At 50.0% G+C, this 24,333-nt stretch overlaps 1 protein-coding gene across 3 annotated transcripts in view; it reads left to right on the forward strand.

The window, feature by feature from the left end:
- ECE1 (endothelin converting enzyme 1) overlaps positions 1 to 24,333 on the forward strand; it is a 125,109-nt gene that overhangs the window by 42,666 nt on the left and 58,110 nt on the right. Inside the window, exons 1-2 of one of the 3 annotated variants that reach the window (XM_025278776.3) lie at positions 18,284 to 18,427; positions 18,659 to 18,745. In XM_025278776.3, coding sequence (XP_025134561.1) covers positions 18,374 to 18,427; positions 18,659 to 18,745 — 141 coding nt within the window. In that variant the 5' untranslated portion in view covers positions 18,284 to 18,373. Of the gene's footprint in view, positions 1 to 18,283; positions 18,428 to 18,652; positions 18,746 to 24,333 lie in introns of those variants that run through there. The other 2 variants (XM_044938148.2, XM_044938149.2) reach the window with 2 other exon arrangements.

Below are 24,333 nucleotides of genomic sequence, written 5' to 3' on the forward strand. Positions count from 1 at the left end.
ACCCCGTTTCCTGCAACCTTATCACTTTGATATCAGAGCTTTAGAGCCACTAGCTCTCAGAGAGAAACAGAGATGCTGCTGCTGCTGCTAAGTCACTTCAGTCGTGTCCGACTCTGTGCGACCCCATAGACGGCAGCTCACCAGGCTCCCCCGTCCCTGGGACTCTCCAGGCAAGAACACTGGAGTGGGTTGCCATTGCCTTCTCCAATGCGTGAAAGTGAAAAGTGAAAGGGAAGTCTCTCATTTGTGTCCGACTTTTAGCGACCCCATGGACTGCAGCCCACCAGGCTCCTCCGTCCATGGAATTTTCCAGGCAAGAGTACTGGAGTGGGGTGCCACTGCCTTCTCCGAAACAGAGATGAGGGATTTTCAAATTCCATTCCTCAGAACCCGTGAGGAAAGCAGACCCGGGGTCAGGATGTGGGGTTACTGAGCGCCTGAGTGCAGCTCCACTTGTCTGTTTTGTACTTTGGGTTGCAGTGTTAAGTTTTCAAAAACAAACGGCTCGACAGGACCCAGGCCCACGCACCAGCAGGCCAGGAGCCCTTGCACAAGGCGGGGCCTGGCAGCCAACTGGGCCCTCACCTACCAGTGTGCCCATAGTAACTGGCTCTACCACACCAAAGGGCTCACACAGCCCACACAGGGGGTCACCATATGGCTCTGGGGGCTAGTGGGGAGTGTTCTGTTGACGTATAGGACGTCTCCCGTAACAGGCCACCTTTTCAAAGACTGGGAAATGTAATCAACCTACCTAATACATGGAAATAAAAACAGAAATTAGGCAAAACAAGGCAACAGAGGAATATGCTCCAAGGTAAAACCCCAGAAAGAGAAAGAAAGAAAGGGAGCGCTCAGGCGTGTCCTACTCTTGCGATCCCACAAACTGCAGCCCGCCGGGCTCCTCTGTCCATGGGATTCTCCAGGCAAGATTACTGGAGTGGTTTGCCATTCCCTTCTCCAGGGGATCTTCTCGACCCAAGAATTGAACCCAGGTCTCCCTCATTGCAAGCAGATGCTTTACCGACAAACCTCAGAGGAAGACCTAAATGAAACGGAGATAGACCATCTATGCAATACAAAATTTAAGGAAATGGTCATAAAGATGTTCAACAAATATGGGAGAAGAATGGATGAACACAGAAGTTTAAGAAAGAATTAGAAAATAGAAAGAGAAACCAACTGAACAATACGATTGCTGTTCAGTCACTGAGTTATGTCCGACTCTTTGTGACCCCATGGATGGCAGTACACCATGCTCCCGTCTCCCTCACTATCTCTTGGAGATTGCTCAGATTCATGTCCATTAAGTTGGTGGTGCTACCTAACCATCTCATCATCTGCCACCCTATCTATTCTTTTTTTTGCCTTCCATCTTTTCCAGCATCAGGGTTTTTTCCAATGAGTCAGCTCTTTGCATCAGGTGGCCAAAGTAGTGGAGCTTCAGCTCTAGCATCAGTCCTTCCAATTAATATTCAGGGTTGATTTCCTTTAGGATTGACTGGTTTGATCTCCTTGCAGCCCAAGGGATTCTCAACAGTCCTCCAGCACCACATTTCAAAAGCATTAATTCTTTGGCACTCAGCCTTCTTTATGGTCCAACTCTCACATCCATACCTGACCACTGGAAAAACCATAACTTTGACTATATGGACTTTTGTTGGCAAAATGGTATCTTTGCTTTTTAATATGCTGTCTAGGTTTGTCATAGCTTTCCTTCCAAGGACCAAGCGTCTTTTAACTTCATGGCTGCAGTCACCGTCCACAATGATTTTGGAGCCCAAGAAAATTAAATTTGTCACTGCTTCCACTTCTTCTTCTCTATTTGCTATGAAATGATGGGACTGGATGCCATGGTCTTAGTTTTTTGAATGTTGAGTTTTAAGCCAGCTTTTCACTCTCATGAAACCTCATCAAGAGACTCTTTAGTTCCTCTTTACTTTCTGCCATTAGACTGATATCTTCATATCTGAGGTTATTGATATTTCTCCCAGCAACCTTGACTCCAGCTTGTGCCTCATCCTGTCTGGCATTTCACATGATGTACTCTGCATATAAGTGACAGGGTGATGGTATACAGCCTTGATGTACTCCTTTCCCAGTTTTGAACTAGTCAACTGTTCCATGTAAGGTTCTAACTGTTACTTCATAATCTGCTTACAGATTTCGCAGAGACAGGTAAGGTGGCCTGGTATTCCCATCTCTTTAAGAATTTTCCAGTTTGTTGTGACCCACACAATCAAAGGCTTTAGTGTAGTCAATGAAGCAGAAGTAGGCGTTTTTCCGTAATTCCCTTGCTTTCTCTATGATCCAGTGAATGTTGGCAATTTGATCTCTGGTTTGTCTACCTTTTCTAAACCTAGCTTGTACATCTGGAAGTTTTCAGTTCACGTACTGCTGTAGTTTACCTTGGAGGATTTTGAGCATAATCTTACTAGTATGTGAAATGAGTGTAGTTGTATGGTAGTTTGAGCATTCTTTGGCATTACCCTTCTTTGGGATTGGAATGAAAACTGACTTTTTCCAGTCCTCTGGCCACTGCTGAGTTTTGCAGATTTGCTGACATATTGAGTGCAGCAGAAAACCGGCAGCATCTTTTAAGATTTTAAGTAGCTCAGCTGGAATTTCATCACCTCCATTAGTTGTAGTGATGCTTTCTAAGGCCCATTTGACTTCATACTCAGGATGTCTGGCTCTAGGTGAGCGATCACACCATCGTGGTTATCTGGGACATTAAGACCTTTTTTGTGTAGTTCATCTGTATATTTATGTCACCTCTTCTTAATCTCTTCTGCTTCTTTTAGGTCCTTGCCATTTCTGTCTTTTATCATGCCCATCCTTTCATGAAATATTCCCTTGATATCTCCAATTTTCTTGAAGAGAGCTCTAGTATTTTCCATTCTATTGTTTCCCTCTATTTCTTTGCACTGTTCATTTAATAAGGCCTTCTTATCTCTTCTTGCTATTCTCTGGAACTCTGCATTCAGTCGGGTATATATTTCCCTTTCTCCTTTGCTTTTAAAGTGGAACAATACAATAACCAGAATTAAAAATGAGCTAGAAGGAATCAACAGTAGATTAGATGCAACTAGAGAGTGGCTCCTGCTCACCATCACTAGACAAGAGCCCACACAGCAAGAAAGACCCAGAACAGCTCCCTCCCCCAGAAAATCTTGAGCAAAATATTAGCAAATTGAATCCAACAATACATTAGAAGGATCATACACCATGATTGAGTGGGATTTATCCCAGGAATACAAGGATGGTTCAATATTTTCAAATCATTCAATGTTATACATCAAATTAACCAACTGAAGAATAAAAATCACATGATAATCTCAATCAGTCACTTCAGTCGCTCAGTCATGTCTGACTCTTTGCAAGCCCATGAACTGCAGCACGCCAGGCCTCCCTGTCCATCACCAACTCCCAGAGTTCACTCAAACTCACGTCCATCAAGTCTGTGATGCCATCCAGCCATCTCATCCTCTGTCGTCCCCTTTTCCCCAAAAACTTTTGACAGAATTCAACATCCATTTATGATTAAAAAAAAAAAAAAAAACCCAACAAAGTGAGTATAGAGTAACCATATCTCAGTATAAAGAAAGACACATATGACAAGCCCACTGCTAACAGCATACTCAATGGTAAAAATCTGAAAGCATTTCCTCTAAGATCAGAAAGAATACCGAATACCCACTCTCACCACTTTTATTCAACATAGTATTGGGAGTCCTAGCCACAGCAATCAGACAAGAAAAAGAAAAGGAATCCAAACTGGAAATCCAAAGAAATAAGGCTATCACTGTTTGCAGATGACGTAACACCATATATAGAAGATCTCATTAAAAAAAAAAAAAACTATTGAAACCAATAAATGAATTTAGTAAAGCTGCATGATACAAAATTAATATTAAGTAATCTGTTGTGTTTCTGTGCAGTAACAATGAATTATGAGAAAAAGAAATTAAGAAAACAATCCTGTTTACAATTGCATCCCAAAGTAAAATACCTAGGAATAAATTTAACCAAGGCAGTGAAAGACCTGTACACTGAAGAAATAAACTGAAGAAGACACCAAAAATGGAAGGATACACCATGCGTATGCACTGGAAGAATAACTCTTGTTAAAATGATCATACCACTCAAAGCAATATACGGGTTCAATGAAATCCCTATCCAAATACCAGTGGCATTTTCACAGAACTAGGACAGATAATTCTGAAATTTGTCTTGAAATACAAAAGAGCCCCCATAAGAGTCAAAATAATCTTGGGGGAAAAAAGCACAAAACTAAAGATGTCATCCTCTCTGACTTCAAGCTATAACAAAGCTACAATAATCAGAACAATGTGATACTGACGCAAATAGAGACACACTGATCAGTGGAACAGAGTTGAGAGTCCAGAAAGAAGCCCACACGTAATGGTCAATTAATCTGTGACAAAGGAGGCAAGAATATACAATGGGGGAAAAGACAAGCTCTTCAATAAACAGTGTTGGAAAACTGGACATGCAAAAGGATCAAACTGGACTGCTTTCTCACACACTGTGTACAAAAACTAAACTCAAAATGTATTAAAGATTTAAATGTAAGACCTGAAACTATAGAACTCCTAGAAGAAAACATAGGCAGTATGCCCTTTGACATTTTTTTAGGAGTAATCTTTGGATCTGTCTCCTCAGGCATGGGAAACAAAAGTCAATAAACAATTGGGAACACGTCAAGTGAAAAGCTTTTGCACGGTCAGTGAAACCACCAGTAAAATGAAAAGGCAGCAGACTGAATGGGAGAAAATATTTGCATGTGATGTATCTGATAAGTTAATACCAAAATATATAAAGAACTCATACAACTCAACATTAAAAAAGCAAACAACTGGCTTAAAAAATGGGCAGAGGACCTGAATGGTCATTTTTCCAAAGACATACAGCTGGTCAACTGACACACGAAAAGAACGCCCAACAGCACTAATCATCAAAGAGACGCAAATCAAAACCACAGTAAGATATCACTTCATGCTTGTCAGAATGACTTTTATAGAAAAGGGAACAAATAAACGTTGGCAAGGATGTGGAGAAAAGGGAACCTTTGTGCGCGGTTAGTGGCAATATAATTTGGTGTAGCCTGTATGAAAAATAGCACGACGCTTCCTCAAAAAATTAAAAATAGACCTACCATGTTATCCATTCCTGGATAGTTTTCTGAAGAAAACAAAAACACTAATTTGGAAAAGATATATGCACTTCAGTGTTCATTGCAGCATTATTTAAAATAAGGTATGGAAGCAACCTAAGTACCCATTGATAGTTGGATGGATAAAGAAGATGTGGCACATATATATGCATATATGTATATATATATATGTATATATATATAATGGGATATTACTCATACCTTAAAAATGAAATCTTGCCGTTTGTGACAACATGGATGGACCTAGAGGGTATTATGCTCAGTAAAATGAGTCAGATAGAGAAAGACAAACACAGTGTGATTTTATTTACATACAGAATCTTTTAAAAAATGAATAAATGTATCCAAAAGAGACTGAGTCATAGATACAGAGCGCAAACAGGTGGTTTGCTCATACAGAGGGGAGGCAATAGGGGGAAATGAGTGAAACAGGTGAGGGCGATCAGTAGTACAAACTTGCAGTGACAAATGAGTCTGGGGGATGAAGTGTGTAACGTGAGGAATAGTCAGTAACATTGTGATAATTTTGCATGGTGACTGATGTTAACTAGACTTATTATGGTGATCATTTTGCAACGTATCGAAATATCAAATCATATTGTAGGAACTAGTAATAACAGCATTTAGGTCAATTATACTTTGAAAATATTAAAATAAAATTGGATGTGTTAACTAAAAATAACAGTAGTAAATAAAGGATTCTACAGGGCTGAAAATACATATGCTTTCAAACCGCTGTTTAAATCAGCAACTACTTCCCCATTTTACAGAAAAACTGACTCCAAAGCATGTGCTTTTCCCATAAATGACGATAACGTTCAGGCATGTTCCACGTTTCTTAACTTACTTAGCCCTCACAACCCTGAGGGCAATAGTTGTCTCCATCTTACTGATGGGGACACTGAGGCTCAGGTGGTCAAGGGCCCTGCCTCCCAAGTTCACACTTTCAGCCACTCCCAGCCTGACAGGCATACCTCTTTTTGTCTTGGAGAAGGAAAACCACTTGCCGAGGCCCAGGGTGAGGCAGTGTCAGAAATGGGTCCAGAATATAGATCTTCTGAGTCCCGGCGGCAAGCCCTGGTTACCTCCCACGGTCCAGGACGTCTCTGGACTGCAGATGGAGACGAGCCAGGCCTGTATGGAGCCTGGCTCTGTTCTTCACTGGCTGTGTGACTTTGCCCAAGTGAACGGACCTCTCTGAGCCTGTTCCCTCTCCCTCGAAAAGGAGTGATAGGGCCACATCATGGAGTTTATCGTGAAATCTAAACAGGATCATCCACATGAGTAAGTCTGCCCAGGGCCTGGCACAAACCGAGAGCCCTGGCCACCCTCAGTTCAGGGATCCGAGGGATCCCCAAAGCTTCCTGCCCCACCCGCCTCCTCCTCCTCCTCTCCCCACCCCTCTCCCACCCACCTGTGTAACACAGATAGTAATTACAACTATTTCCATGAACCGCTTCCTGCTTGAGCCTAATTACTAGGCGGCTCAGTCATCACCATTATAAATGTCACTAAGTGAGGCGGATTAACTTTGTCCTAGGTTTTATGTGATTAGATCAGCAATTGCTCAGGCACGCTTGGTCTTCCCAGCCTGAGACTTACCCAGCCTGGTCATCCTGCACAGCTTAGGGCCTGTTCCTGTTTCTGGTCAGCCTCAATACCTGATGGCTCGGTGATCACAGCGGGCAACTCGGCCCCTGCAACTTCCCTGGTGGTCCTGTGGTTAAGACTCTGTGCTTCAGATGCAGGGCATGCGGGTTTGATGCCTAATCAGGGAACTAAGATCCCACATGCCGCACTGTACAGCCAAAAAAAAAAAAAGAAGTGGACAACTCAGCCCCTTTGCCCTGACCTAGAGGTGGTGCCTGAAGCGGTAAGGATGGAGCAGGTTGGTGCTGCCGTCATATTTGTCATGTGGGCTTTGCAAATAGATACATCTGGGCTGCAGCCCAGGCTTTGTTAGTTACCAGCTGTGTGGCTCTGGGGCAAGTTACTGACCCTTCTTGTACTACAGTTGTTTTACACTGTGTAATTGGGAGTTAAAGTTAAATTACACTGTGTAATGTCAAGTTAAAGCACGGTGCCTGGCATGTCATGGGTCCTCCTAGTTCCTCCCCTTCCCATCTTCTGTCATCTTCAGTGTGAAGAGCCAGCCCTTTCTGAACCCCGCCCACACAGTAACATCTCCTGAACGCTACTTCTCTGCGAGGCACTGGACTGAAGACTTTAGGCATCTTATTTAAGGCATATAAAGACCCTGGGGCTTCCCAGGAGGCGCTAGTGGTAAAGAACCTGCCTGCCAATGCAGAAGCTGAAAGAGACATGGGTTTGATCCCTGGGCCAGGAAGATCCCTTGGAGGAGGAAATGGCAACCCACTCCAATCTTCTTTTCTGGAGAATCACATGGACAGAGGAGCCTGGCGGGCTACAGTCCACAAAGAGCCGGTCATGACTGAGTGACTTAGGACACGGATAGCATACAAAGACCCTGGGCTTCCCTGGTGGCTCAGACGTAGAGAATCTGCCTGCAGTGCGGGCGACCTAGATTTGATCCCTAGTTCTGGAAGATCCCCTGGAGTACGGAATGGCTACCTACTCTGGTATTCTTGCTTGGGAAATCCCATGGACAGAGAGGCCTGGTGGGCTACAGTCCAAAGGGTTGTGAAGGGTTGGACACGACTGAAGTGACTTAGCAGGCACACATAAAGACCCTATGAAGCAGATATCACAATCATTTGATAGGAGAGAAAACAACAGTATAGAAAGCTCTGTCAAGGTCACACAGCTGCAGTTGGCTGCTGGTCACTGTATTGGGATGAGATGCTAGAAGCCTGTGTAGCTGCCTTCAGGGACCACAGTAAAGTCCGAGAAGGCTGCCTGTAGGAAGATGCATCTGAGCTGAGGGGTCAGGGGAAGGAGGAGAGGAAAAGCCTCCCAGACAGGAGACAATGGATACGCCAAGGCCTGGAAGAGAAAGCACAGTGTGTTTAAGGGCCTGACTATTCCTATTTTACTGAGGTTCAGGCGTCAGTGGGAGGCTGGAGAGGATCCAGGAGCAGCCTGAGAGGTGGGCGGAGGTTGGGAACCCCACCAGGACTCATGCTCTCACCTGCCAGTTCCAGGGAAACTTTGTGAGGAGGAGGAGAGTGACTGGATCATATCAGTTAGTTTAAACAGTTCTGCTGGAGCCAGCTGGGGGGTGGCGGACTCGGGGGAGTGAGGGGTTCTAAATCAGGGATGGCTTCCAGGCAGAGAAGGAGCAGAACCAAGTGGGCCTGGACAGAGGGGCAGAGATAGAGGCAGGCAGGTGGGGTGGAGAGAGGTGAGGTAGGAGGCTTGCACGGGGGCTGGACAGTCAGCAGGATGGTAGTGGCCTGTGTTGAGGAGTAAAGAGGCTGCCGGCCAAGCTGGACTTGGGTGTGGGCTGGCCACCTCGGCAGGCGCTGGAGCGCAGTCCACTGGCAACAGGTGAAGACTCTCAATGCCTCCTGGGGCCCCCGGGCAGGTGAGTCAACACCAGGCCAAGTGGGTGAGTGTTTTCCAGCTCCCTGCATGTGTGGGCTGGTCTCTGGCTGCCAGCACGTTAGGGGGAGCCCAGCCTGGGACTCTGGTCCCAGACTAGGGTGATTGACTCATTGACTGGCAGAGCTGTAGCCTTCTCCTTGGAGGTGGTGAGCAGCCGTGTAAGCTCTGTGCCCTTGACCTTCCGGTCTAACTCACCTTTAGGCCTCCCTGAACTCCTAACTGTCCCCTTGTTCCTGCTCACCTTCCCCCTCCATGCTTAGGCCTCCAGGCCCACCCGACCTAAAGTGCAATCTCTCTCCCCACCGCCCCCCGCACCCCCCGGTTGTATTCCTCTATTTCCCACGTCTCAGACAGGCAGCCTGTCGTCTCCAAAAGAAGTCGACCTAGAGAGCCAGGCCCCAGGGTAGCATGAGGAAAGAGGAAGAGGATCTCAGAGGGTCAGGAGGATCCGGGTTGGAGTCCCAGCTCTGCCCTAAGGGCAAGCTGCTTCCTTCCTCTGTCCTCAGTCTCCATCTGTGAAACAGGTCCCTGCGTTTGTTCCACAGGGTGATGCAGCGTGAGACAAATGAGACCAAGGTATAAAAGAGCCTTGAGAATCGGGTGGTGCTGGGCTTTTGGTGGTGTCAACAACTTTTTATTCTGTTTTCAGTTCAGTCGCTCAGTCGTGTCCGACTCTTTGCGACCCCATGAATCGCAGCACGCCAGGCCTCCCTGTCCATCACCAACTCCCAGAGTTCACTCAGACTCATGTCCATCGAGTCAGTGATGCCATCCAGCCATCTCATCCTCTGTTGTCCCCTTCTCCTCCTGCCCCCAATCCCTCCCAGCATCAGAGTCTTTTCCAATGAGTCAACTCTTCGCATGAGGTGGCCAAAGTACTGGAGTTTCAGCTTTAGCATCATTCTTTCCAAAGAAATCCCAGGGCTGATCTCCTTCAGAATGGACTGGTTGGATCTCCTTGCAGTCCAAGGGACTCTCAAGAGTCTTCTCCAACACCACAGTTCAAAAGCATCAATTCTTCGGCGCTCAGCCTTCTTCACAGTCCAACTCTCACATCCATACATGACCACAGGAAAAACCATAGCCTTGACTAGACGGACCTTTGCTGGCAAAGTAATGTCTCTGCTTTTGAATACGCTATCTAGGTTGGTCATAACTTTCCTTCCAAGGAGTAAGCGTCTTTTAATTTCATGGCTGCAGTCACCATCTGCAGTGATTTTGGAGCCCCAAAAAATAAAGTCTGACACTGTTTCCACTGTTTCCCCATCTATTTCCCATCAAGTGATGGGACCGGATGCCATGATCTTCGTTTTCTGAATGTTGAGCTTTAAGCCAACTTTTTCACTCTCCACTTTCACTTTCATCAAGAGGCTTTTGAGTTCCTCTTCACTTTCTGCCATAAGGGTGGTGTCATCTGCATATCTGAGGTTATTGATATTCCTCCCAGCAATCTTGATTCCAGCTTGGGCTTCTTCCAGCCCAGCGTTTCTCATGATGTACTCTGCATATAAGTTAAATAAGGAGGGTGACAATATACAGCCTTGACGTACTCCTTTCCCAATTTGGAACCAGTCTGTTGTTCCATGTCCAGTTCTAACTGTTGCTTCCTGACCTGCATACAGATTTCTCAAGAGGCAGCTAATTATTTTTTTTTAATAAACATTTTATTTTAGAGCCGTTTTAGATGTATAGCATCATTGGGAAGATTGAAGAGAGTTCCTTTATATCCCATACCTGGTTCCCCTATTATTTATATATGACATGGAACATTTGTCACAATTAATGAACTAACATTGGTATATTGTCACTAACTAAAGTCTTCTATGCCTCTTTTTTTTGGCCTTGCTTTGCGGGATCCTAGTTTCTGGACCAGAGACGGAATGAACCCAAGCCCCCTGCACTGGGTGCATGGAGTCCCAACTACTGGCCCTCCAAGGAAGTCCCTTAATTTGTCTTTTTTTTTTTTTTAATTTCAATTTTTTTTGGCCATGTCACATGGCTTGTGGGATCTTAGTGCCCCAACTAGGGATTGAACCCTGAGTCACAGCATTGGAAGCACCGAGTCTTAACCACCTGACTGCTGGGGGATTCCCTCAGTTTTCTTGAAGTTTCTGCCTAAGGTCCTTTTTCTGTTCTAGGATCCCACCAAGCGTGTACTGTGCTTAGTCGTTCAGTTGTGTCCAACTATTTGGGACCGTAGCCCACCAGGTACCTCTGTCCATGGGGATTCTCCAGGCAAGAATACTGGAGTGGGTAGCCTATCCCTTCTCCAGGGGATCTTCCCAAGCCAGGAATCAAACCGGGGTCTCCTGCACTGCAGGCAGATTCTTTACCAGCTGAGGTACTGGGGTAGCCCCCCCCCCCCGCACCAAGCATACCCCATTACATTTACTTGCTGTGTCTCCTTAAGTTCATCTTGACTGTGGCCATTGCTCTGGGGAGGAAAGCACAGAGGTAAAGTGCCATTTGCATCCCATCGTGTCAGGAGTACATCATATCCTTCAGTAATTGGACTTATCATTGTGGACATTAGCCTTGATCACCCAGGAAGATGGCTGCTTTTGCCTTGTACGGCAGCAGAGCGAGATTCACAACCAGTGTTAACTGAGCTAAGGCCAAGATCAGAAAATCTGGACGGGTGCAGAAGCAAATGGGAAAGCTGAGGAAGGAGAATAAACAAAAGCAGCTTATCAGGCTGCCGTGTTTCCCCCCAAGTGCCAGGTCACTTGGGGATGGGATGCTTGGTGCCAGGCAGTTCGTTTCAGCTCATTAAAGCTTTTCAGGGACTCCCCTGGTGGTCCAGTGGCTAAGACTCCGCACTCCCAATGCAGGGAGCCTGGGTTCAATCCCTGGTTGGGGAACTAGAGCCCACATGCCACAACTAAGAGTTCATATGCTGCAACTAAGACTAGCTCAGCCAAATAAATAGATTAAAACAAAATCTTTACACTGAACCATTTTATAGATGAGGAAGCCGAGGCCTTAGGAGGGAAACGACATGGTCACATGATCCAGGGGCCCAGGTCTGTCTTTACTGCTTCATTCCTGCTGTTGAATAAATACATCGAAGCTGCAGTCCCAGGAGAGTCAAGTTAGGACGGGGATGTTTAGTGATGCAGGTTGTTTCAAATTCACTTTATTCCAAAAAGGATTCATGATGGGTTGCAACTGAAACACATCAATCAAATGATACACAGTAGAAATGAAAAATCAGGAGCAGAGAAAATAGAGCAGAGAATGTGGACAAGGACAAAGCTGAACATAAAGGCCAGAAAAGCGCTTGATTTGGCTGTGAGCTTCCTCAGCTAATTCCTGTGATTCTTCTTATCAAAGAGCTAAGAAGCAGTTCACTCCTCCAGGAACTTTGTGGTAAATTTAAAAAGGACTTAATCACATGGAGGGATTCCCAACGGGTCCAGTGGCTAAGACTCTGCACTCCCAATGCGGGGAGCCTGGGTTCGATCCCTGGTCAAGGAACTAGATCCCACATGCCGCAACTAACAGTTCTCATTTGCTGCCACTAAAGATCCTGCAAGCTGCCGTTAAGACAAGATCTCGAGTGTGGCAACGAAGGCCTGGCACAGCCAAATGAATAAATATTTAAAACAAGAAATGAATCACATGGAAATTTCTCATGTAAAAGACACTGAGCAATGTTATAGATCATGTAACAGTAGCAGTAGGTGTTACCTGGTATCATCTTCCGGAGCAATGGCTATATATTTACTATATGCTCCTTGCCCAAATTTGTCGTATTTGAATTTTACTTGTCACCAAGCAACTCCACCCTGTTTTTTCTTCACTGAAGTCACAGATGCCTTTGCCCGAGTGAAAATCTTGGATACAAATTAACCAGTTATCTACATACCAGGTTCTGTGCTGGATACGGGGGATGGAGGGAAATAATGTACTTGTCGCCCATCCCCCAGGTCCATCCCTGCGGTGAAGACACCTGGACAAAGGCCTGAATGAAGCGCAGATGCTATGCTTGGGGTACACCAGAGGGACGGGCATGATTCCCTCTGAGTCGGGAGAAGGGGGGACTTCCTGGAGGAAGAGGTAGGCTAGACATGGAGACCGGTAGCTGTGGTGGAGACAGCATAGTCTTTTGTGTTTTTCTGGCGGCGTCGAGTCTTAGTTGTGGCACGTGGGATCTAGTTCCCTGACCAAGGATCAAACCCAGGCCCCCTGCGTTGGGAGTGCAGACTCTTAGCCACTGGACCACCAGGCATGTCCCAAGACGGGGACCTGGGAAAGAGGGTATCAGTCATAGGTCCCTTGAGGGTGGGGAGCAAGTGCTACCCCCTCAGCTTACAGCCTGGGGCCTGACAGATGTCATGGACTCAGCAGACTCCTTTTGGGAGGTCAGCACCCACAGGGATAGCTCAGGGGTCAGGGTGACGGCCATACACCCGAGAGGTGTGTGGAGGATGCGTCTGGGGAGGCAGGTTTGGGCCAGTTCAGGGGAGCCCTTGCATGTCAAGCTAAGGAGTTTGGATTTTGTCTTTTAGGCGGTGGGGATCAATTGGAGGCTTCTGAGCCCTGTGTCTTGTAAGTAGTGATGGTACAGATAGTAACAGGGAACACTTGGTGGGGATATGCTGTGTGCCCAGCACTGCTCTGAGCACTTTATTTATTTTTAAGTTTTAGATTTTTAAAATTTTTATTTTGGGCTGCACTGGGTCTTCGTTGCTAGGCACGGGCTTTCTTTAGCTGCAGCGAGCAGGGACTATGCTTTTCTTTGTGGTACGCGGGCCTTTCTGCAGCAGCATCTCTCCTGAGGCGGGTGGGCTCTGGGGAGTGCAGGCGTCAGTAGTTGTAGTCCACAGACTTAGTTGCTCCGCAACATGTGGAATCTTCCCAGACCAGGGATCGGACCCGTGTCCCCTGCATTGGCAGGCGAATTCTCAACCACTGGACAGCCAGAGAAGTCCCTAAGCGCTTCATATTAACTAAGTGTCGCAACAGTCCTATGAGGGAGGTGCTATTATTATCATCCCCATTTTACAGATGAGACTGCCGAGGCCGAGGGGCTGAGCCACTTGTCCGGGCTCACACAGCTGGGACATGGCATTAGTGAGGATCTGAACTGAAGCTTGGAACTAGAGCTTTTCCTCACTCTATTATTGTCCTTGTTAAACATAAGTATTTAACTAACATAAAACACGGAGAAGGAAATGGCAACCCGCTCCAGTGTTCTTGCCTGGAGAATCCTGTGGACAGAGGAGCCTGGTGCGCTGCTGTCCATGGGGTCTCACAGAGTCAGACACGACTGAAGTGACTTAGCAGCAGCAACATAAAACATGAGTGTGTATTAGGTGGGCTTCCCAGGTGGTGCCAGTGGTAAAGAATCCACCTACCAATGCAGGAAGAGAAGTGAGAGTCACTCAGTCATGTCCGACTCTTTGTGACCCCATGGACTGTATAGCCCGCCAGGCTCCTCTGTCCATGGAATTCTCCAGGCCAGAATAGTGGAGTGGGTAGCCTTTCCCTTCTCCAGAGGATCTTCCCGACCCAGGGATCAAGCCCAGGTCTCCTGTATTGCAGGCAGATTCTTTACCCTCTGAGCCACCAGGGAAGCCAATTGCAGGAGACACAGGAAACACAGGTTCAATCCCTGGGTCAGGAAGATCCCCTGGAGAAGGGAATGGCTACCCACTCCAGTATTCTTGCCTGGAAAATTCCACAGGCAGAGGAACCTGGAGGGCTACAGTCCATGGGCTTGCATAGAGTCAGACAGGACTGAGTGCATGTACACATAAGGATTTAACAGCTCTGAACTAATTACTGGCACAAAAGGCAAGAACTGATGGGGCTCTGGCCATAGGGCAGCATTTCTAAGAAGCTGAGACTTAGAATGTGAAAACGACTTGTGGGCTGTGGTCAGGGAGTCCCAAGCCTCTGAATTTCACTGAATTTCACCCACAGCTGCTCTTTTTTTTTGCCTCTGACGAGCTCTCAGTTTCTTGGAAGATCCCCCTCCTTTGGCCATACCAACACAAAAGCCATTGGAGTGACTGACGTGGTTAGGAAAGATGACCTGGTGGGGTCACACCCGGTGCCACTGAGCCCAGAGGCCTTTGTCATCAGAAACACATGAGCATTTATAACACTTCTCGTTTCTGTTTCAGCCCAGGCCTTTGATTTCCACAGGGTGGGGTTTCCAGAGCCGGGCACCATCACACCCTCCATCTGTCTGTCTTTCATCACCGTCTCTGTGATGGATCTGGGGACCGTGGTTCCCACTGCTCCGCTCCTGGTCTCCGCCTAGCCCTTCTCATGAACGCCAGGCCCTCACTTCTCATCCACCGCTCAGCGGGGCCAGGAGAGGAGCGTGCAGATCAGGGCAGCCTCTCCCCACAAAGCCGCAGTTGTTTGTCCTTTCCCTAAAGCTCCCTGGCCGTGGGTGTCCCCACGACCACAAACAAGGCCGTTAGGGAGAACAGCCCTGGCTGGCCTGCCACTCAGCGCCCCTGAAGTCCATGCCGTCCCCGCCTGGAGCAGCAGCTCCCCTTCTGCAAAGAGCAGGAGGCCCCACAATCCAGGCCCTGCTCTGCCGCGCACGAGCTGAGCGCCCGAGGTTCTCTGGAGGCGGTGCGGTGGGCTGGGGCAGCCAGGACTCCCATCCCGGTTCTCTGACTCTCTAGCCAGGGAGGGGACCTGCAGGAGGGCCGAGGGGGACTGGGAGGGGGGTGCCTCCTCCCCCATCCTCAGTCTCCTCTGCCAAGTGGAAGTGGGAAGTGGATATCCCACCGCACCGGGCTTCCCGGAGTCAGGAGGGATACGGATGGCTGGGGCCCCGCGGCTCAGCATAGACTTTTGTTCTGTCCAGCCCCTCTCCGTGCCTGGCCCCCTCCCACATCTCCCATGAAAGGGAAGTGATACCTGCCAAGGCTGGGGCTTTGGTGGGTGTGGGGACCCAACAAGACAGTGATCAGAGGGCCCCACCCAGAACTGGGTGGGTAAGAGACAGGGCTCCCCCCACCCAGCACCCCTCCCGCCCCGTCTTTGGAATGCTACCTGCTGACTGGGGCCCATGGTGCTCCCCACGGAGCAGAGACGCCTAAGCCATTCCCACGTCCGTCCGAGGTGGGTTCAGTTTCACTCCCCGGCCCCGGGGCAGGCGGCATCTCAAGAAGGGCCCCTCATCTTTTGTGTGCTGAAAAATAAACAGCTCTTGGTCTCCTTGGATTTCTACTCCAGAGGTAGGTGAGCTTCCCTGGTCATCCCTGCATGGACAGGCCGGCCTTGGCCCCTGGGATGGGCTGCCAGCCTCCTCCCTCACCTCTCACCTTCGCGCAGATGCCCATGGAAGCTCCAGCCCCACTCTAGGCCTTTGGGGATGTAGGGCCTCGCAGGACCCAGCCCTCCCTTCTAGGTTCTCCTAATTAAGGTGCTGTGTGCATCAGTAGAAGGAAACGTGGGATGTGGGGAGGGGTCAGGGAAGGTAGAGGACACAGCACAGGAGGCCTGAGGCTGCGTGGGGTCAGACAAGACTGGTCTGGAGAGCTTTCCAGAAGGGCTGATCTCTGAGTTGAGACAGAAGGAGAAGCCATTGCTTCTCTACACCTAGGCCAGTTACTTCCCCAAGCCTCGGTTTCAGATTCTGTAAAAGAGACCGATGATACCTGCTTCAGAGCGAACAGCGAGAGGCTTCAATGAGACATGAGTATAGAAGAACGGACAAATACCTTGTCCCTCTAAGCGCCCAGGAAACAGTAGCTGCCTGCCGTGCCAGGCACGGGAGGTGTTTGGTGACTTGAATTTCTTTTTCAAGGGTCTTTTTCCTGGGGCAGTTAACACCTGTTACTTAGTGTAACTGGTTTCCAAAAAAAAAACAACCAAGGGTGAAATTAAAACAGCCCGATGGCCCTTTCTGTTTCTCCAGTGGGTAATGGGAAGTCCTGCACCCAGAGGGAGTGGAGCAGAAGAACCCAGAATTAGAATTCTTCCCACGGACCCTGCCTCCCCCAAGGTCCTCAGACATGTTCTCCTTGTCCTTGGGTATTGCAAAATTAGATGCACTTTCAAGGTCCTTCCCCAGAGTAATTTTCACTTCTCCTTTACTTGTTCTCGCATTCATTTTAACAGTGTTTGGAGCGCCTGTGCTATGGCAGCCGATGGGGATTCTCTGTGTCAGACAAGGTCCCAGCCCTGATAAAACTCACAATTTGGGGGAGGGGGAAGGAGACAGATGTTTAAAACCAGCATAAATAAGTAACAAACTGCAGTAAAACAGGTTGCCATGATCGATAATTTGGGTTCTGCTTGGGGTGGCTGGGACGTTTGAGGGTGTGATGTTTACGCTGACCTCTATCTGCAACAGGAGCCTGCACGGGAGGAGCAGAGACATGTCCAGACAGAGGGAACAGTGCTATAAAGGTCTCGAGGGCAGGAGACACTCGGAGAATCTGGGGAACAGAGGGAGGGCAGGAGAAGCTGGGGCCTGAGGCAGCGAGGTGGGAAAAGGGGCAGGGTGGGCAGGGGCCACGGGGGACCGGTAAGGGGACTGTCCCCACAGAATTGGGAGCAAGGGTGACAGGATCAGAGTTTCCTGCTGAAGGCTGGCTCTGGCTGCAGAGCAGGCTGTGAGAAGGCAGGAGGTGAAGCCAGGAGACCTGGGGAGCTCACCGAGACCGTCACCCCAGGTGTCACTCAGCCTCCTGTACCTGTTCCTTCACGCATCTGTGAAGTCAACTATGAGAGGGAACAGGAGTGCTCTGGAAAGCTGAGAAAAAGTGTATAAATGCGGGGGGTTCCAGGTCTTACCAGACATGGAGGGTCCTTTGGGCAACTGTTGGGTAGGCTTTTCTGGGACCTTGAGGGGCAGGGAGAGAGCCCGGTATCCAGAGCGCCCCACCTCTGAGGGAAGGTGGAGGGAACGGTCCTGTTCCTGGCTGTCAGCTCGCCCCAAAGCCGTTCCTGTTTTGAGGGTAAGATCACACCTTGGAGCCTGGAGCCAAGCATGGGCTTCCCTCCAGCACGCACAGAACATTTTTCATTCTAAGTCAGGAGAGTGCTCTGGAATTTTCTGAGATCATCGTGAACTCTGGCTTAAAGACCCCTGAACTAGAGGAAGGGGGAAATGAGAGGGGAGGCACATGCTTTTTTTATTCCGTGTGTGTGTGTGTGTGTGTGTGTGTCTGTGTTTTTCCCCCAATCTTTCTAGCTCCCATGGGGGAGGCCGCTCTTGGCGCAGCTAAGGGTCAATGGCGAGAGAAACTTCTCTCTTGACCTTTGCGGCCAAACTAGGGGCCCTTTCCTAATACCTGCCTTTTGGCATCTGCCACCACGGTTTATAGGAGGACTTCATGTTTCTTAGAAGGAAGGGTGGCCGCGAGCCCCTTCCTGCCTGCAAGCGGGAGGCGCCTCCCCGACCCCCACCCCACGCCCCCCGACCCCCACCCCACGCCCCCCGACCCCCACCCCCCCCCCCGACCTCTGGGAAGGGGGAGAAGGCTCCGTGTCCCCGGGGACTCTGGGGGGCGGTCTCCCGGCGCGGCCGGGGAGGGAGCCGGAGCCGCGCGGGCCAGGCTCCGCCCTCGAAGGTGGTGCGAGGCCGGGCCCAGCCCCACGGCCGGCCCTCCCCAGCCAGAGCCGCGGGCGCGCGGCGGCGGGAACCCGGCGGGGAGCGGGCGTCGCGGGCGCACCATGCGGAGCCTGTGGCCGCCGCGTCCGGTGGCCGCGGCGCTGTCGGCGCTGGGGGTGAGGCTCGGGGTTGCATAAGCGGGGAAGGGGCGGGGGTGGCGGAGGGAGGCGGGACCCCCCTCGCCTCCCCCGGCGCGGGCCTGGCCGTGGGCCGGTCCCGGTGTCCCGGCCGGGGCGGGGCGCGGCGGCGGCGGCGCAGGCGGCGGGTGGCCGCTTCCCCGTTCTCCCCATTCGGGCGTGGGAGCCATGGAGGCGCTAAGAGAGTCCGTGCTGCACTTGACTTTGCAGATGTCTACCTATAAGCGGGCCACGCTGGACGAGGAGGACCTGGTGGACTCGCTGTCTGAGGGCGACGTGTACCCCAACCACCTGCAGGTAGGCGCCCCGGCGCTCTGCGCGCCCCCCCTCAGCCCTGGCCGACCGGGCTATCCTGCCCGCCACCGGGGGGAGGGGGGGGGAATGTGAGGGGGCCCGTGCCAGCCCGCCAGCTCCGTGGGTTAAGAAAAGCCTGTTCTGGGTTAGCAGTACCTCTGAGGCGCTGGGCTCCCCAAAGGGCCTCCCCGCTCCACTTCCACGCGTCCCCAAACCCTCTGGACCACCTGCTACTGGGTTACAACCCAGGTGGCCAAGTGGAAGAAGCATCCTGGAGGGGTAAGCTGGTCCAGTTCTCTTTTCACAGGGAGGGGGCCAGTCCCTGAGTGCTGAGACTTGCCCAGAGTTTTAGGCAGAGCCTAAAATCCTCCGAGTTGTAGCATGGAAGGTCCCAGAACCCTGTCAGTCCTGGGCAGACAGGGGGTGCTTGGTCACCCTGTCTGGTGGACGTTACCCCACATTCCTCCTCTTCTGCCCCCAAACTCCGCGTGTCCTGGGGGCTAGAGCCCAGCCTCTGCTCGTCTCTCCCTGCCCCTTCCAGCCTCTACTTGGAAAGCCCAGTTCCTCCCCCACCAGGCTCTGCCCCCTGGGGCTCAAATGTGCCCACCACCTCTGCCTCCCAGAGGGACTGAGCTGGGGCAGTCCAGACCAGGACCTCAACCCTGGCTGGGTGTGAACTGAAACAGGTGGACCTGAGGAATTTGGGAATTCCAAAGGATGCCCAGGGGGGCCCTGTGACCTGACACCTGGAAAACCGGCTCGCAGAGGCCCGGCCAGCAGCTCAGTCGAGGAGGCTTCGGCCAGGCCGACCCAGGGAGGCCTGCTGCAGGGACTGCTATCAGTTCACAAGCCGCCCCCAGAGGGGAAGCGTAGGTTGTGTGGAAGCCTAGACTGCCAGCCCCAGTCCTGCTCGGACACACCTCTCAGAAGCTGGGATCGTGATACTGGTAAAGGAAACAGCGCTGATTGACACTCGTTCAGTAGGCCCCGGGGAGGTCCAAACCCGACCCTGAGTGGTCTGCACACACTGGAGCGGGACTCTCTTGCCTACACCGTCCCACTGAGCCTTCAGGAGCAGCCCCGTGAGTTAATGTCCCCACTGCTCCCTCTTACAGATGAGGAAACTGAGGCTCTGAAAGGAGAGACAACTTGCCTTAGGTGCCCTGGAGCTAGAAATCTAGGAGTAAGAAACCAAACCCAGTCTGTCTAGAGCCGCTTCCCCGTGGACCCTTCTGAAGAGGCTAAAAATCCAGCAGGAAATTAGATTCCCGTGGCAGGCGCTTTTGCCTTCCCGAATCAAAACAGAATCTAATCAGCCGTCTTTTTCAGTCTCATCTTTCACAGAGGGTTCTAAATATATCAGCACAAAAGCATTTCGGAATTCACAGCAAAGGACTGTGCTGTGCTGTTATCACCCTACCGCAGCCCGCATGGGTATAGACTTTCTCAGGCCACAAAGCACATTCGTCAGCCTGAGGCTGCCTGGCAGAGGGGAGGTGCCCGGGGCTCCGGGGCGGGGGGGCCAGGTGTGAATCTGACACCGCCTGTGATCCTGGGCGATCTAAGCTTCTCTTCCTGCATCTGCACGATGGGAGTTGAGAGAACATGACCGTGGTGTGTGTTTCGGGGCGGCCAGGATTGTTGTTTGTGATCGTGAGGTAAGGGCTCTTGCGGCTGTGTTACACATGACAAGCTGAGTCTCAGAGAGGTTAGGGACATTCCTGTGGTCACAGAGCTGTCATGCGGTTGGAATGTAGTGTTGGTGCCCCGACACCAAACCACCCAGCTGGGTGTATCGTCCACTTTTACTACAGGATAAGCCCAAACGCTTGCCCCAAGGATTTGGAGGCATTTCTGTAGGTACCCAGCCTGGCTTTCCTTGAACCTCCATGACTTCCCCAAAGCAGACTAGCTAACGATTGTTCTTGTAAGAGTCGAGAACCTTTTCGTCTCATCTTACAGAGTTTTCTATGAATTTTATGTCTTTAATCACAGGGAATTTTTTCCAGTATAGCAATTTTGTATACTAATTTGTGGAAAAAAGAGTCAAGTATAAAAAATATTTACAAAGAGACAGTAACCCCACCACTCAGAAATAACTACTTCTAGTTTTTCACATTTGCTTATATATATTTTTTATTATAATTGAGCTCACTCCACATCCATAACATTTTGTCCTACTTTTTTCATTTAATGCCACTTCATAAGCATTTTTTTGTGTTGTTAGGAACTTCTGAAACATCAGCTGTACCTCAGTTTTAAAAATACTTCCAAGGAGTTCCTTGATGGCTTAGTGGTTAGGACTTGATACCTTCACTGCTGAGGGCTGGGGTTCGATCCCTGGCCCAGGAACTAACATCCTCCAAGCCTTGTAGTACAGCCAAAAAATGAAACAACACTTCCAAAACATACTGCCATTAAATATCATAATACTTTATGGTACCAATATATAAAAATACATTTACTCAATCTGCTACAATTGGACAATAGGCCCAGTATCCATAACACTATGGGTGACCAGCTTCTAGCCTTTCGAATAATTTCCTGTGAGCAATTGCTAGAAACGCAACTGTTCCCTCAATTTTAGGCTTTTTAAAATAGATCCAATCCTCTTCCCCGCCCACCAAATCTCCATCTCTTGACGGGCAGCTATAAAAATCAGCTACTTGATTTTTCAAGATTTTGAAGCCCGTTGTTCCTGAAACTCCGGAGTTGTCAGTACCAACACTAGTAAACGACAATTTGCATCTTTCAGCCAAACTTGCCACCTTTTGCCTGAACATGCTGACAAAGTGTTGTATTTAGCTGGAGCAAATTTCTACCTGTACCTCACCTGAAAGGATTTTTCTTTTCCTTGATCTCATATGTGAGGTACAACTTAATTGCAATCAACTAAAATTCGTCAGGGTGGACTGAGTGCAGAGTTTAAAGCCCCAGCTCTAACATGGAGCCCCAGCTTTGCCTCTCGCAGACTCTGAGACCTGGAAGCTACTCAGTTAACCAGCTTTTTTTTTTTTTTTACAAGATGGGGTTGATAATAATCCACTTCTCAGAGCTGTTGCAGAGATTGAAATGAGACAATACAAGTGGAAGCATCTAGTGTAATGCACAGAAAATGTATTTGGTTGGGATCATGATAAAAGCTCACCGGGCATGATATCTCAGTGATGCCCTAAACGCAATAGCTTTGTCTCTGTTCGGCTCAGACTGGCCGCCTTGTCTCTGTACCTCCCGGTACATACCATACCATTTCAGTGGCCCAAAGGGAAATAACTAAAGTTGTACCTGCAGCTGGGGCTTCCCAGGTGGTAAAGAATCCTCCTTCCAGTAAGGAAACAGAGGAAACAGGTTTGATCCCTGGGTGGGGAAGATCCCCTGGAGTAGGAAATGGCTACCCACTCCAGTATTCTTGCCCGGAAAATTCCACGGACAGAGGAGTCTGGAGGGCTACAGTCCACGGGGTCGCAGAGTCAGACACAGCTGAGCATGCACACGCCCCTGCAACCTAAACTGGGGAGCAAAGGCTGCTGCTGCTGCTGCTTAGTCACGTCAGTTGTGTCCAGCTCTGTGCAACCCCGTGGACTGTGCTCACCAGGCTCCTCTGCAGGGAATTCTCAAGGCAGGAGTACTGAGTGGGTTGCCGTGCCCTCCTCCAGGGGATCTTCTCAACCCTGGGATCGAACCCAGGTCTGCTACCCTGCAGGCAGATTCTTTACCACTGAGCCATCAGGGAAACTTCCCACAGAAGGCCACAACTATTTACCAAAACCTTTGAAGCTCATCCAGTTACCCCTAAAAAATCAAAATTTTTTTTTCAAGAAAAAGGAAAGCCAAGATATTTAATTCTTAGTGGTGGTTTTCTCTAATCCCTCCCCCACACCGCTTCCCTTCATGCACAGAGCTGTCTTTTGTCGGCAATTGCAGAGACAGTCCCATTAAGTACTTTAAAAAGATCTCTCTGCTTTCCAGCACACTCTTTCAACTCCATCTGCCTGTTCGATCTTTTTACTCTTGACCTTAGAGTTGTTCTAGGATCTGAACTGGTCAGGCCTGGCACCTCATTTGCTTTCTCATTTTAAAAATAGGTGACTGGGACTTCACTGGCGGCCCAGCAGTTAAGACTCCACAGTTCCAATGCAGGGATGCAGGGGGCACAGGTTCGACCCCTGCATGGGGAACTAAGATCCCCTAGTCTGCATAAAATAAAAAAATATAAAAATAGGTGACTGAGGTCCAGAGGCTGCCCAGGGACACACTCGTGATCTTGATAAAGCCAGGGTTGACCTTTGACTTCTCGGGGTCATGCCCTTTCTCCTGTGTCATTGACAGCTGGAAGGTGTATCTTCTAAATACTAGACTTGGATTCCTGTTGAGATGCAAGGAGTCCCCTCCCCCCATCAGGTACTGATTCAAGCTGCTTTCAGCCATTGGAAGAGTCAGGCAGTGGGGCTGAGGGGCTGGTAGGGCTCCGGGAGGAAACAGAGAGGCCGGGAGGGCTTCATAGTTTCACTCTGGCCTGGCCCCAGTGGCCTTAGCCAGAAGCCCGCCATGTAGAAACTGTCCTGGAAGAAACTTCCCCAGCCTAACACAGGATATCACGCAGGGCCAGGCTGTCACGGTCTGTCTGTTCCGAGGGGCTGACTCGGAGGCAGGCGGCCCTGTCTCCCTGCCAGCCCTCCCCGGGGTGGTCTGGCCTCTGGGCTGCAGGGGGTGGGCTCCCTGCCAACCCTTTGGCCAGACTGACTCCTGTTGGCCGCTCCGCTCAGCTCAGGTCGCTGGCGGACCAGGCAGTGTCTCAGGAAACAACTGCCTTCCGTGCGGACCCCCTGCTTCCTCCGAAAGCCAGGCTCCCCACCCCTTCTGCTGCTGGCTTGCCTCCTGGGCCCCAGGCGTGGTGTCCCGTCCTCGCCCGTAGAACCCGTTCTTGCTGGGATCCTTGCGGAGCCAGGCGCTCACTTCTGTAACCGAATATTTATCCCTCAGCAGGGCTTTGTTCCCTTGGTTGTGGCAACCCTGGGAACTCCTGGGCTGGATGGCTCAACCGTTCCTCTCTCTCTCCACCTCTGTTTCCTGTTGGTCTTCCTCTCTACGTTTCTTTCCAGGCATCTTTCTGTCTCATGCTCTCTATCGCTAGGATGCTAAGCCGGCCAGTGAGTGGAGCATTCTCGGTGATTATTACCCCATCTTCCAGGATAAGCTCTGCTCCTTGGCTGATGCTGCGCCCAGTTACCTCTCCCGAGACCAAGTGAGCTGCCCGTCACTCACCCTCCGACCCTGCACGTTGCTGGAGACCCCTCTCTCACGATCCACATGCCCTCATTTCCCAAAGGCGGGCTCTGAAGGAGGCAGGGCGGGGAAGGGACTCACTGAGCCAAAGAGCAGCTTGGAGGCCCAGCCCCAGCCACGGCACCTGGGAATTGGACAGCCTCTCCTGGAGCGGCCTCTTGACCCCGGCACAGTCTCCTGGTGACTTCTCCTGCCATGGGAGACTGCATCTGGACTTCGGCCCTCAGAGGCAAGTCTTGTCCAGAAACCAAGAGGCCTCTCTGCCTGGTCGTTCAAATCAAGCAAAGAACCATACAAAGGCTAAA

The sequence above is a fragment of the Bubalus bubalis genome, chromosome 2 (assembly GCF_019923935.1).
Source record: "Bubalus bubalis isolate 160015118507 breed Murrah chromosome 2, NDDB_SH_1, whole genome shotgun sequence".
NCBI lineage: Eukaryota > Metazoa > Chordata > Mammalia > Artiodactyla > Bovidae > Bubalus > Bubalus bubalis.